General features: G+C 44.2%; 1 protein-coding gene across 4 annotated transcripts in view; it reads left to right on the top strand.

The window, feature by feature from the left end:
* The window catches only part of DRP2 (dystrophin related protein 2), a 46,294-nt gene extending 36,669 nt beyond the window's left edge, over nucleotides 1-9,625 (top strand). For 2 of the 4 annotated variants that reach the window (XM_087972391.1, XM_026674705.2), the window contains 8 exons: nucleotides 413-478; nucleotides 1,881-1,946; nucleotides 3,134-3,277; nucleotides 4,203-4,431; nucleotides 5,272-5,392; nucleotides 6,366-6,452; nucleotides 7,433-7,508; nucleotides 8,797-9,625. In XM_087972391.1, the coding sequence (XP_087828517.1) occupies nucleotides 413-478; nucleotides 1,881-1,946; nucleotides 3,134-3,277; nucleotides 4,203-4,431; nucleotides 5,272-5,392; nucleotides 6,366-6,452; nucleotides 7,433-7,485 (766 nt within the window). In that variant the 3' untranslated portion in view covers nucleotides 7,486-7,508; nucleotides 8,797-9,625. The remainder of the gene's footprint in view (nucleotides 1-412; nucleotides 479-1,880; nucleotides 1,947-3,133; nucleotides 3,278-4,202; nucleotides 4,432-5,271; nucleotides 5,393-6,365; nucleotides 6,453-7,432; nucleotides 7,509-8,796) is intronic. The other 2 variants (XM_087972393.1, XM_087972392.1) reach the window with 2 other exon arrangements.
* Nucleotides 9,626-15,122: the final 5,497 nt, after the last annotated feature.

Raw genomic sequence — 15,122 nt, 5'->3', positions numbered from 1 at the left:
GCAGATATTTCTCTCTCTGGGCACGATGTGTAAATATCCGCTGTGAACTCTGCATTGGTGACAGGAAGGGAATCCGGCCAGTAAACACTCAGCTCCATTCAATTGCCCCAACTCCACCCCGCAATGGATTACGGGGTCATTAAAATATTTTTTTTAAAAAAAGGAATGGATATGAGGGTCTATTCAACTCTTTTTTTTCTTTATCATTTTTATTGCTATATCATTTTGTGTTTTATCTTTCCGCTGTGTAAAATCTTTAATAAAAAATATGTATGTAAACAGGCACGTCGGGCACAGCTTCTCGGAGACCTTTTCCTTGTCCAACTGGAGTCTCCCACTAATGCAGCAGGTGTTTTCATGGATACTAGTTACCTTTTTAAAAATTTTACGCTTCTTTTTTGTGCTTTTCCAGGCCAGCCTCTTCTCCGATGTTACCACATGCTGACACCCATTCTCGGATTGAGCACTTTGCTAGCAGGTGAGATTTGGAAGCACTCAAGGAAGAAACCAAGAAAATCTAAGGCACCTTGCTGCCCAATCCATCTGATAGCTCTCTCACCGCCCAAATGAAAGCATCTTCTACCCAAGACTGGCCACATTTTTCTTCTCTAAGGCTTTTGTCCCACAATATCCCTGCTTCTCTTCCTAATTCTAAAATATAACAATGATAAATTCAAACCACCAATTCTCTTGGATCGAATCATGTCAGATCCATTAGCTTCGGCTTGGCGCCTTGCTGGCATTCTGTTATCAATTAGGGAAGGAAGGAGGGAAGAAATGGACGATAAACCTGTGTACCTTTAGGATGGGAAATTGGGAGGGGCGGAATTGAGGAATTGATAGTTGAGAAAGGACAGAGCATTTTGGAATCCGGTTACTGGCATCTTCAAGGCCATTTGCCCTAAGTGTGGAATTTCACCAGCTCAAACACCTCAGCACTTCTCATAATATCTCGGCGGTGCTTGAATTGGCTAAGCACAAACAGACCATGGGAGGAGGGATCAGGGAAACCTGGAGTTTTAGTTCTGTGTAAGCACACGGGAATTTTAAATTCCTCTTGATTCTCCTGCAATCAGCATCTCTTGGTGAAAGTGCCTTCTCACTTCAAATGGAGTCGATAGTTTTACTTTCCTCAGGGATCAGACTGAGGCAGGTCTGACATACCATGTATACCTGAGGTCATTACTCAGCTGAATGAGAGGCCCAATCCCAAGGTCAAACATTAAGTGGAAGGAGATGGTACACGTGGCTGAAAGGGTAGAGGAAGAAGAGGCAAACTCAGCTGGTCCACTCCAAGGTAGTAAAGCGGTGGACAGTTTTCTTTAATCAAACGATTTAATCAATTTTATCTCACCAAGAGTGATTTCAGGTGGCACACAACCACAATGGGGGGGACACAGATACAAACTATAAAAATCCATATTAATAAATGTCAGCTTCGAGGCTGCCCCATTCAGTGCCTGGGAATTTGGGAGGGGGGATTTCATAGAGAGAGGGAAGACTAGACACAACAACCTTCTTTCTCAGAGAGTCAAGGACAGGTTGCCCTGCACCTGGAGGGGAATGTCTGGAGGGATGTCTCCAGTTGGGATGACGATTTGATTGGGCCATGAGAGGAACTGATGGGCGGAGGGGATGGATCTTTGATTTCTCTTTTGGGAAGGGAATACCTGGAACTCTCAGATTTGGGTTTTCCCAGATGTGCCAATATGACAACTCTAATAAATTGGAACTTTGAGGAATTGTTTGTCTTGGAGTTTATTGGTTTGAAGTTGGTTAGTTGGAACGGTGACAATAAATATCATAAAAACTAAAGATGCACACCCTCCATGACAAGGGAGATCATCACCGTCCATTGACTCTGCTTTCTTCTCTTATAGGCTTGCTGAGATGGAAAGCCAGACTTCTTCTTTCTACAATGACAACCTTTCTCCAGATGATAGCTTGTGAGTTGCAACTTCTCACTTTCCCTCTTCTCTTGCCTATCAATTCTTTGGCAACCTGCATCCTTCTCAGCCCGCAGACCTAATCTAGCCCACCAAGCCAAACTTATCTTGCAATGATGGAAAAGGAGGAGACCAGAAGACATTGTGAAAAGGAATTTGATAGTTCCTAATCATCTGGTTAGATTGATTTGGCTGGTCTAAGGTGGTCTAATAAACCATCCCTCTTCATTGGGCCTCTTCTGAGTTTGAGAGGACTTTAGGCTGAGCATCCTCTGGTGCCAGGGTCTCCAACCTTGGCAACTTTAAGACTTGTGGACCTTGCAAGCTTCCAGTTTGCAAGGCTTCGACGCGGCGGGAATCCGCGATCGTGCGCGTTTCTGCTGCGCTCGCCGCTGGAGTGCCCCCGATCCAGCTGGATTTGGGGCTAATAGTTACCCCGTAGAGGTAACTGAAGATAGGGGAGATCCGGCAGGGGTCCGGGGGAATCGCAACCCCCCTCCTCAGCTGGCTTAACTCCCTTTTCCAAAAGCGGTGGAGCAGCGGTCAGCAATGGCCGCCACAAAGAAGCTTTCATCCGGATAAGAATGTGCAGGAGGAAGCTGAGAAGTGAAAGTTTTTGGCTGACTGAGATAATAAGTAACATTTAAATACCCTGGAATTTAAATTTCATTAAAGATACACCGCTCCCAAAGAAGATCGGAAAAAGCGGCGAATGAAAGCAAAAAGGGAAAGTTTGTTTTTTCTCACTCTCCTTCCTTACGGTGATAGCAGATGGAAATCGAAAAAACCCGAAGTCCTCAAGTCTTACAGTTGCCAAGGTTGGAGACCCCTGCTCTAGTGGTCCATCTCCTCTGCCAGGTATCCAGCTGGTTATGGAGACCACCAGATTGCCCTTTTCACTTCCCAAAATTGCTCCCAGGACAATGTATCCTGCCGGTGCTACTTCTTCCTGCTGATCAGAGGAGGTAACCCTTTCAAGGGAAATATGGGGGCAGAGATGGTCCTTCTGGGGTTGATAGACCCTGGCAAATGCATGAGCATCCAGACATTTCCACCTGTCTTGTCTCTTGGGAGCTTTGGTGCTTTCGCATCTCCATCTCTTCTCCATCAATTCACATTCCCTTTCTCACCACCCGGTTGCTCTTCTCTCCACTACCTCAACCTCATCATAGCTCTATTCACAACAGGGATGAAGATCAATATCTTTTGCGCCATTCCAGCCCTGTCACCGACGGAGAACCTATCTCCAGCCAAGAGGCCCAGGATGGCACCAGGACAGATGATAAAGGAGAACTGGAAAGAATTTTGGCCCACCTGGAGGATGAAAACAGGTAAGCTGGTGTTGATCACTGAGTGGTGGCTTCTGCAAAGTCCTTCCTTAGATCCATCAGATCTGATCTTCTAAAATCCAGGCAACTGCTCGACAGCAGCTAAGAATTGGCTTTCTGTATTTTTTGCTGCTCCCTTCTGGTTGTTCCATCTGTTCAATCCTTAGTTCTTAACACCTAAGAATTGATTTTCTGTATTCTTTGCTGCTCCTTTCTTGGTTATCTGAATTTTTGAAGACCTGATCTGGTAACCCAACCATCCGATAAATATAATCACCAGAGCACAACATGACAAACCCCATGTGAGCTGCGTTTCTAAATATACAGGGAGTTATAAGCCAAAAATAGCTCTCATCGTCCCCAGTGAATATTCCAGGCTGGAATTTTCTTTGAACTCAAGTTAATCCATGTGGACCAGATCGGGAAGGATAGACACCCTGATCTGATGGTTGCTCAGCTGGTTGCTCAGCTGGGTTTAGGGCTATCCAGATCCAGATTGCCAAAATCCAGACAAACACTAGATAGCAACAAAGAGATAGAGAAAACTTTTAATTGTGGAGTCCCTGAGCTTGGTTGTTTTCTTGAAGACGTTTCATTACCCAACTTGGTGACGTCACCAGTGCACTGATGATATTACCGAGCTGAGTAATGAAACGTCTGCAAGAAAGCAACCAAGCTCAGATAGCACCAACCACCCCACAGTTCAACCCTGAGCTATAAATGTTCTCTTCTATGAAAACCTTAATTCTCTGCTGCTGTCTAGCAGTCGAGAGCTGATTGCTCTAACACAGGGGTCTCCAACCTTGGCCACTTTAAGCCTGGAGGACTTCAACTCCTTGCTGGCTGGGGATTCTGGGAGTTGAAGTCTTCCAGGCTTAAAGTTGCCACGGTTGGAGACCCCTGCTCTAAACAGGTTTCCTTTCCACAGGATCCTTCAGGGAGAGCTGAGACGTCTGAAGTGGAAGCACGAAGAGGCAGCCGAGTCCACCCAAGGAGCTCCTGAAACGGCCCAGGATCCCCCCAGTGAAGAGCTCTTGGCCGAAGCCCGCATTCTTCGACAGCACAAGAGCCGCCTGGAGACCCGAATGCAAATATTGGAGGACCATAACAAGCAGTTAGAATCTCAGCTGCAGCGCCTGAGGGAGCTTCTCCTTCAGGTAACCGCACACCTGTGTTTATTCTGTGAAAGGGGACGGGTTTGTGGGCAGGAAGAAATGGAAAATAGCCAAATGATCTCTTCTGGGTTACCTTCAAAGTCACGGAGACCAACATTAGATCCATATGGAGAACTTTTATTGTCATCGGCCGAAATATTCTAGTCGTTGCTTATATATGGCCAGGGAAGTAGAATCCACAACGTCTCACTCGGCCTGTGATCCACCATCTTAATTTCTGAGAAGTTGGACTACCGTTTACCTGAAAGGTGCATTCCTGCATCTTTATCCATCAATTCAGAACCTGCCTAGATAAGATCAAGGCCCAATTCAACCTTCTCCAGCCCAGGTGGCTGAACGGCATGGCTGAGTATTTTGACGTCCATGCCGTTAGATGGTGTCCACCTTGAGCAAACCTCACCAAATTGTTACAATCTGCTTGTTCCTATTTCCTCCAGGAAATCTGATATTTAACTCCCAAGCAGAAAAAAGAGAACAGAACCCTTTCTTAATAGTCCTCTCAGTTGATTGGCGCGGCAGAGCCTCAGCTGGTGTTTGGAAAGCTGTGCACGCATGCATGCTGCGCGATCACCAATCCGGTAGGGAAACTGGTAGAATCCCACCACTGTTGACTTCAAGTTAATTTCTGCTTCCTCCTGCATTAATAAGTCTTGACATATTGCGGTAATCAATTTCTATCTATGCGCTATTTCTCTTTTATAGAATGTTTCTTGTGCTGAGATTCACAAACCCAATTTGCAACCCGAGGCTCACAGAGAGCTCTTCGCTTAACTTCGCAAGCTGCTGCAGGCCTTTGTTTAATTTTCTTTGCCATCTTCCCAGCCCCCAGCCAATTCCAAAGAAGAAGGCTCTGCCACTTCCACCGTGGCTTCTTCTCCTCAACCATCCGAAGAGAGTCAACCTAGGGAAAAAGATGCAAGCACTCCAAACACAGAAATGGCAGGTGGGGTTCTATTGATGCTGTGAAGCTTCCCCTTCTTCTCGGTAAAGTAACTTCTCCCAGAGTTCCTCGTTTCGACGCTTGGTGACCCACTAAAACTGGGCTTCTTGGAGCCCATGTTCCACAACTCTTCAAGTCCACAACTCTTCAAATTGCCAAGGTTGTGGAACACTGGCTCAATGTTTAAAGCCACCCTTCTCAGCTAGTGTCTGGGCAGAGAACAAACAGCGAGGGGGGAAAAAATTGCATGGTAAATTTACAAAAGTAAATGCAAAACTTAAAATAAGTAGCAACCAAGAAAAGCAACACAGTCAACTACCTTGTTTCCCTGAAAGTACGACCTACCCTGAAAGTAAGTCCTAGCTTGATTTTCACATGTGTGCCCAAAATAAGCCCTATCCCCCAAAATAAGCCCTAATTATGATCCTGCCTACTCCAGAGTGCATGGGTAAAAATTAAGCTAGGCTGGGGATTGTGGGGGGGGAGCAAAGCTGACCTACTACCTACTTTTAGACAGTTGTAGCCAGGCCTTGCACACCCCAACACCTGCCTTGCCGGCCCATTTCTTCTGCAGCTGGCAAGGCCTGGCAAGGTTTTCCTGAAGGCCTCTGTAGCTGACAACAAAGCCACAGGAAAGCCGTACGAGCTGCAGAAGAAGAAGTCCCTGAAGGCCTCTGACAGTGAAAAGGAGGCTGGGGGGCACCACGCGCAAGTGAGGTTAGTCAGTGGATGACCTCCCCCGAAAATAAGACCTGGTGCCTTTTTTTGGTGGCAAAATATATATAAAACAGGGTCTTATTTTCGGGAAAAGATGGTATGTTGTTAGAGATAGGACAGGGGTCTTTGCAAGGCCAGGTGGAGTAGTCTCCCTTATATTGCCCCAGGAGTATTTGGGAGGTAGATAGAGAAATCTTGGATGTTTTTCTGGTCTCTTCTGCCGTGGTGGCATGACCATTTTTTTCCTCCTTTCTCACAGATGAAGTAGAAGCGAAGTCCCAAGATGTCAGCCTGTGTCTAGAAGATATCATGGAGAAATTACGGAATGCTTTCCCCAACACTGGAGGTAGAACATAATCAACAGTCACAAACAAGCATGTTAAGGTGGAGGAGTTTTCTGAGGACCCATATTATCTCAGTTGAACTTCCCCCGGAAGTCTGCCTCCCAGCAGCAAGGATGCATCATCGTAAAAAAATAGATCATACTGGCAAGTCATGTGGAAAGGCACAAAATAATTTTGACATGCATATTTTGTGTAGATGTTTTTCTCCAGTCAATTATCCTAAGAAAGATTAGACTTCTGGCTGGAAATCTTGAGACCTGCAGTGCCATTTTGTTGGATGACATTGGTTTAGAGGAGGGGTTTCCATCTTTGGCAACTTTAAGATTTGGGGACTTCTCCCAGAATTCCTCAGCCAGCGTGGCATAGCTGGCTAAGGAATTCTGGGAGTTGAAGGCCCCAAGTCTTAAAGTTGCCAAGGTTGGAGACCCCCCGGTTTCGAGAAAGCTGAGCTATGATAGGCTTTTGGTTGAGACAAATCCATCAAGACAAGGAGAATGGAAGAAGGTATCCTGAACAAAGGGCTTAGCTATTGGCTGGGCTCTGAACAGAAGCACCTCAAAACAATAGCGCTTAGATTTATATACCGCTCCATAGTGCTTTACAACACTCTCTGAGCAGTTTACAGAGTCAGCCTATTGCCCCCAACCATCTGGGATCTCATTTTACCAACCTCAGAAGGATGGAAGACTGAGTCAACCTTGAACTGGCCGGGATCAAACTCCAGGCTGTGGGCAGAGTTAGTCTGCAATCCTGCATTCTAAAACCACTGCGCGCCCATGGCTCCTTGGTGAGACCTCCTCCAGACCCTCACATGTCCACCTTTTAGGTAGTGAAGAATAATTTATGGCTGGGGGCAGAAGATTGGTAGATATGTCCCATTCCATTAACAAGGGGCTTTAGATTCCCCGCAGGAATCCAAAGCAAGTCAATCAAACTTCATCCTAAGTTTGCCCTAAGTTACTATCCCCTTTTCTCCTAACAGGACAAAGATCTAAGCCCTTGGCCTTGTTGAAGAAGTCCCTCAAGTTCTCCTAGAGACTTGGAATTGACAGCTGCTGGTATAAGCCACCATCTTAGCGATTGCTTCTGGCTCGTGGGCTTCTGACTGGTGCCTGCAATTCTCAGTTTCTAACTATTTGCTGATTGCTTGGCCAAGCTTGTTAATATTAAGCCTGCTTTTGCTCAGCAGCGATGTCATACACCAAGGTGTATCTGTCCTCCTTGCAGAGCTGCTTCATCCTTTCTAAAAATCCAGCGTTGGGTGTACATACGTCCATCCCCATAAGATGTGAAAAATCTTTAATTCCGTTGAATGCCATTTTGTTGCAGACATTCCATAAATTCCTGGCAAAGGACATGACCCTCATCAAAATGACTTGAATATATATTATATATAAAAATAAAAGCGAAATACCACTCACGTATCATCACAAAATCTCCAGAACCGTAAAGCCTACAAGCTTAAAATTTGGCATGTATGTTCCTCTTGGCTTCTAGGTCCTCACTAAGAAAGGATTTTTTGAAATGACCATCAAAGCATTAGTATTTTGTATATTATTATTAACACGCTCTGATGCTAAGGAGTTCTTCTCCCACTCCCCACCTGAAAATAAATCTCTTCCAAAGGCAAAACACAAGCAGAGGAGTTTCAGTTTTAGTTCCAAGCAGCTTTAGTGCAGAACACTTGAGCTTAGCCACGCCCAGGCTCCTTGCTGTCTCCTTCTTGCTCACACAGCAAATACTCTTTCACTTTCCAAACAGCCCTCAACTCTCTCACACACTGACAGGATGCTAGCCAGATGAATACCGATGGATGCTGGTAGGCAGAGGCAGAATTTCCACCACCCCCTTATTTTCCTCCCCCAAAACTAAGCCACATAGTTTCATAGAGAAGCACGGGGATTGAGCTAGTATATATAGGTATATAAAATTTGTTTTCTCTTTACATACAATGGGTGCTTAATGAATAGCGTACTGTGTGGGTCAATTCGTTTACATAGTAATACTTCTTAAGTTCCTAATTTCTACCCCTGTTGTCCAACCATTGATAAAGCAAGCCCCAAGTTCGTAAATATTCTGTGTCTTCTTTTATCTTTTATCTTCCGTGCTAAACTGTCCATTTCTGTACAGTCCAATAATTTTTTTAATGATATCTTCTTCTGCAGGTGTTTCCTCGCTTTCCCAATGTTGTGCAAATACAATTCTTGTTGCTGTTAAAAACATGCAATATCAAATACGCATTCCCTTTACGTATTTTTTTGTGATACTATGCTTAACAAAAAATGGTTCTGGCTTAAAATCGTATCTGAACATCATTGGATATGACTCTTCGTTTTTCTCTTCCAGGTCCAACCTCCCTAATCTAACACCTCCTGAAGCCTACAGACTTTATCTAACCAGTTCTTTGCCAACTGCTATTCTCCTTTCTCTTCCCTTCTGTCTTTCCCTCATGCGGTGGGTTTCACCCACGTCCCCAAAGGAGAGTTATCCAGGATCTGTGCAAGCTTTGACTCTCTGGAGACCTCTGCTTAGAGATTTCAGGGGACTTGCCAAAGGATGAGTGATCTAGGATCAGCAAAATAAAGCCAGAATCTGGTGCCCAAAAGAGGACCGGGTTTGAGGAACTGTGAAAGGGCCCATGGAAAGCAAGGGGACAAATCTTTCCCAGCAAAACACAAACAGGGGTGTGTTCTCTTTTACGGTCCGTGAATTGTTGCCTTTTGTGAGATCAGCTGTGGTAGCTGAGGTGACCCACCGAGGATTTGGCTTAAGCCCGTGTGGTCAAGTCGTGGCTTAAGGCGGCAGAAGCCACTTTCGTTAAGAACCGATTGACAGATATTTCAAACAAACAAACAAAAAAAGACGATGTAAGAACGCGAGAAGAAAATTGCATTTTCTCGGTGATGAGGATTTTGGGAAAGGGCTGCGTCATTTCCATGCCTAACACGCTCGGTGGAAATGATGGAAGAAATCGGAAGAAATCTCACAGAATTCAAAGAGAAAGAACAGATTTTGGAAAGGCATCATTTTAGCAGCAGCAACAAACAGCAGCCTTATGAGTGATAAGCTTAATAACAAAAAAGCCTTATAGTAAATACAATGTTGTCTATATTGTATTTAAGTGCTGTTATGGACTCCATCATGCATTAAATTCTAATTCCTGGTTGTATGTTTATTTTGGCTGGCCTCTTTCCATCTGTTTCAAATGATGCTGCTGCTGCTGAGTTTTGATTTGGTGGTGTTTTGTTTTTTTTTAACATAATGGAAGAAAACTCTCACCTCCTGTTTCCTTTAGCAGGGTTTTCAAAAAAAAAAAAAAAAGGTGAGATTTGTCTTTTAGCACTGGATTGCTCTCCGCTGGAATGACTCTGGGGCAGGGAGGGTCGGGTGCCTGGTTTTCTTCCATCCATCTGATTGTCCCAACGGTGCTTTTTTTTTTCCAAGAGGCAACTGGACTTTCTGGTTTTTCTTGGAAGACATTTTGCTTCTTGTCCTAGAAGCTTCTTCAGCACTGACTGGATGGTGGGGAACAATTGCAGGATGTGAACCCATGGCTGTGGATGAATGAGGTTACGGAAAATGCACAGGGTGAGCTGTTCTCATGCACCTTCAGTAAGGAATAGATCATTGAGTTCAAGCCTGATGGATTGAAATGCTACCTTTGTGCTACCAATAGTAGAGAATGACAATAGTTTGGGTTTGTACTGCGGAGTCCTTGGTGCTCTCTGAGTGTAATTGTTTGCTTGCAGATGTCTCATAACCCAACTAGATTACACCATCAGTGCTGGAAGGGAATGGGGTTTGCTCCCTGATTTTATATATAATAGACTGCCCTTACAGTTTTGGTGGAGTTGTGGCTTCTCCTTGGTAGTTTCTTTACTTGTTTCCTCCTTGTTTGTCCGGTGGTAATCCCTGCTTATCTGAATGTTGGTTGCTGGAGGGGACTGCTTTGGTCTTTTTGGTTCCTTCTTAGCTTTGTTATTGTCTCTTTTGAACGAAAAATAAGGTTCGTCTCTCTGTGTCCTGATCCTATCTAGTTGGTTAAGGAAACATTTGCAATGAAACAGCCAAGCTCCGAGACCACCAAGGACTCCAGAAATTCCAAATAGATTTTCTAGAAAGGAACTCTTCTAAGCTTTAAAACAACTCTGGACAGACAGTTTTGTCTTCTGGGAAACAATCCTTTGCATATTTGATTTCAGAAAATTGCTGTTGGTCAAAAGAACCGAGACGTGAGCAAGAAAAGATATGAACACACCGGATAAATTATGTTCGCTTATTGCTGCTGGAGTGTAAGTTTTAGCCAACATGCTCCTTGTTGGAATCACTTGAGATATTTTTTAATTTCCACTGATTTGTAATCAACGTACATTGATGTATAAGAACACAAGACGGAAATATCCCAAATTTCTCCCACGGGGCCATAAGGTTCCATTGCATCTGTGGGACTAAAAAAAAGAAAATGGACAGAAGTGTCTGTATGGAAAACAAAATTCAAAAGGGCAGTAGAAATTATGGTCCAGACAAGTCTGCTCCCCATGGTTGTAACATGTGTTAGTTTTAATGGGAGTGAAGAACATGCACCCACATGCATTCAGTGTGCATTTTGTCACAATACTGATGCATGTGTACTAATCAGGAGATTCTCAGCCATCCAGGTCATGGTTGTCTCAAAGGAGTTTTTTTCAAAAGGCAACTGGACTTCCTTTCTTGAAGACGTTTCACTTCTCATCCAAGAAGCTTCCTTGGTTCTGTACCGATGGTACCAATGACGACTTTTGGAATATCTAGTCGTTAGGAAGGGTGTATTTGCAACCGTGAATTAAAGGCCTTGTCATGCCCCTGTCGGAGTCTGAATCCGAGGAGGAAGATGAACAGCTGACAGGGAATGGGAGTGTGGCTCCATTGGCTGTGGAGGAAACGGGGGGAAGGCAAAGTCTGGCTGGGCAGAGTAGGGAAGAGGTAGAACAAGGAAGAGAGAGTTCAGAGGAAGACCCACCCCATCTTCATCCTAGGGCACGCAGGAACAGAGAAGAGAGCAATGTGGATTGTGTGGCTTACAGGGGAAGAAAGGGCCCTGATTCCCTTCATTAGCTACAGCTGGGAATGAGAGTTTAAAAGAGATGCATGCTGAGTGTGGCAGCTGCTGGGAGCAAACATGAGTTTATCTTGTGTTGACTTTGCTTATCTGTGTTCCTGGCATCTTTCCAACAGTGTTGAGTTATTGCCATGCCTTCATGTCTGGAATTCTTGCTCCTGCCCTGTCAAACTAATTTCCTCATTTTGCCTTGATTGGACTTACGGTTTCAGTTTTTGTTGATCACATTTTGGACTTGATTCTCTGCAGCCAAAGGCTGTTCCTGGGAGCGTTTTTCTCTAGCCCAGAAGGTAACCAGGACATTGGGGGCAAAGTTGGAGCTAATAAAGGGATTTCTACAGATTATCTGACTGTGTTGCCTTTGTTCCATGCCCCGGGTCATCACAGGCCTCAATGTGGGTTAGTTGGAAATTGTGAACTATGATTTGTTCTAAAGCAAACATCACTTGGGTTTTTAGTCAAGTAGGTTGGAAGGTTTGCGTAGTGTCAAATTTAATGTGTAGCGTTTGGAACAAGATCTCTGTATGCGGCATTTACCCTTGCAGAGCGTGGACTGAAAAGCCGATAAAAGGAGATTATTGGTAGCTCAGGGTTGAAATGTGGAGTCCATGATGCTCTTTGAAGCTCATTGTTTTCTTGCAAACGTTTCATTACCCAGCTGGGTAACATCCTCAGTGCACTGACCATCAGCGCACGGATGACATAACCTAGTTTGGGTAATGAAACATCTGCAAGGAAAACAATCTCAGAGAGCCCCAAGGACTGGAGAGCATATCCGTTCAAAAAGGAGGCATGCTTTTTGAGACCTCTCTTGGAAAGTTACACCGTTTGGGGCTCTCGTTTGTTAAACTTGCCGTTGTCGAAGTAGAAGGCACACCTCAGGGTTTTACTTTTCAATTGATGATGACGCCAAGAATGGTTCTTCATTGCAACATTGCAAATGGTCAGGAAGGCTACAGATGTTTGAAAGTAGGGTCAGCCAGTGGGGTCTCCTGCTTGGGCTGGGGGGGGGGTTGGACAAAATGACCTACAAGGTCCCTTTCAACTCTGTTAGCAAGGACAAAACTGAAATGTTACAGGAAGGATGCTGTAGCACGTAAGGTTAAACTATAAAATGGGGAAAGAGACTGCGGCATTTTGAATATTTGGGTAGGTTCCATGCAGTAAATATTTAAAGACTGCCTGTGTGATGGTTGCTGGCTATAGAAGGAGGGAAATCTGGAGCTGCTGTCTGGATTTGCAAACTCTCTTCAGGAAAGCAGGTTGAATGGGAGATCTAGCAACAGATGTTGAGCCAGCCTTTTGGAATTAATGCTTTTGGATTGTGTTCCGCTGCAGTTCTCGCTGTTGTACTCCTACAGCTGGCTGGCCCTTTTTATTTTTGGTGTTGTTGTTTTTCTCCAGGGAAACCTGAGGAATGCAATTCACCACAAGAGCTATTTGTTTTCCTGGTACTCATTTCATACCGGGCTGATAAGAATTTCAGTTGGATAGGTTTGAAAATGGGCTAGATTCCTTCTCTAGATGCTTCTTGGGGTTACTGGGATAAGGAAGCAGAAGTTGGCTTGCACTGCCCTGTCCGTGTTGGTGAGAATGTTCCTGGTTGACCCCAAGATTAATACTACACCGACAATCAAGCGATAAGCAATAAGTTACTACCAACTCAGGCAAACAGTCAAGCGGTAAACTACAGCCTAACAACAAAAAACTCAGGCAAACAGTCAGACAATAAACAACAGTCAAACAGTAAACAACCCCAAGACCATCCCTACCAACACTGACAGAGCAAGCTACTAGATTATAAATGGAGAGAAAATCCCAATCTGTCCTAGCACTGATGATGTTACCTAGTTGGGTAATCAAACGTCTGCAAGAAAACAACCCAGCTCAGAGAGCACCAAGGACCCAACAGTGAAGGATGTTAACAGCTGGTGATGCCCCTTTTTAATGTATAGGTAGGCTGCCTGATCCTTTCTATCACATCTGAGAAGTGCAGCAAAAGAGATGGCTAGCAAATTCCTCTCCTTTGATCTTCCAGGACATCTTTTTGTGGTCCATGATCCACAGAAGAGGACCAGCCAAGAATAAACTCAGTGTTTTAGTAGTTGCCATTAAAAAGGGGTGGGGGGGGGGGAGGAAGGAAATATGGAAGAGCAAGTGCAGCAGTTTGAAAGCGGAAATACATTCCAACTCTTATCTTTAAAAGATTGTCACTAAACTACCAGAGCTTTTGCCTGCGAATATATTGAATTGGAGAACATGAATGATGACACCCAGCCTGTGAACATGCTCATCAATTGGAGAATCTGGTTTATGAGATACCCATGGGAGAGGAGGGAAGCAGGGTCACAGGGGACTGTAAAGTACGTATGCCAGAGTGGGCTTAAGGTGTCAGGATTCCAGCAATTGCCCTAATTAAATCATGATTCTTGAGCCAAACTTCAAAAAACTTCAAAGGATTCATTACAGGAGACATACTGGCACTGCCCGGTATGAAGCCAACTCTGGCATACGTAATTTACAATCACCTGTGACCCTGTTTCCCTCTCTCTCCCCTGGGTGTCTCCTAAACCAGATTCTCCAATTGAGCACGTTCATGGGCTGGGTGTCATCAATCACGTTCTCCAATGTTATATGTGGAAAATATATATATTGTAAGTTACACCTGAGAAAATGAAGAACAGAAGAGATACCATGTTTGTTCGCTATGTGACCTTTTACAATGATTACTGGACAATTATATAACTGTATCTAACAAACAAGTTTTGTAACTTGTGTTTTAAGAAGTAAATGCCAGGTTTTTGGCTGGAACATGGGGGTTGTATTTCTTGGCGTTAGGATATATGTGGGAGATACTGGGTCATAGTGATCTGAATGGAACTGGTTAATGATCCATTGTGTTTCAATGGACGTAACAGGAAGAAGCCATGAGGACAAGGGTAGTTTCCAAAGATAAAGAAACAGGTGCTACGCAACAATAATATGGGTGTGGCATAGGGAGATACATAGTTGGATAGATTGTGAACCCAGGAAAGGGGCAGAGACTGTATAGTTGAGCCTATAAATAAACTCCAGCCTTCCTGGGAACCGTGTCTTCTGCCATGAGCAGAATTCCCTTTTGCAAAAGCTTAATAATAAAGCTCTTCCATACTGTTCATTGTCTCTGGCTGTGTTTTGTGATTATTATCACATCCAATTAAATATATTTGTGGGCAAAAGCTCTGGTATTTTAGTCACAATCTTTTAAAGATAAAGAGTTGGAATGTGCTTCTACTTTCAAACTGCTGCACTTGCTCTTCCAGATTTCCTTCCTCCCTCCCATTTTTTTTTAATGGCAACTACTAAAACAGGCATAGGAAGGTTTTATGAGTTGACAGATTGTTTGGCGACGGAATGAGGGGAGGAATCTCTTGCAAGGGACCATAGGGCGAAATATGGGAGGGTTTCTTTCTCTAAAGATCAGGAGCTAAAACTAATCTGGACAGGTTTATAATGTCTTCGCTCAAGCTTTCTGCGTTTCTTCTGTTCTGGAAAAGAATGACAATAAATTTGTATTTCTGTTCTTTCGTTTGGT

Source organism: Notechis scutatus, chromosome 10 (assembly GCF_049901735.1).
Source record: "Notechis scutatus isolate UNSWTSFEM ecotype Mainland chromosome 10, rNotScu1.2, whole genome shotgun sequence".
In the NCBI taxonomy this organism is placed as follows: domain Eukaryota; kingdom Metazoa; phylum Chordata; class Lepidosauria; order Squamata; family Elapidae; genus Notechis; species Notechis scutatus.
This window is presented reverse-complemented; position numbering and strand designations above follow the sequence as displayed.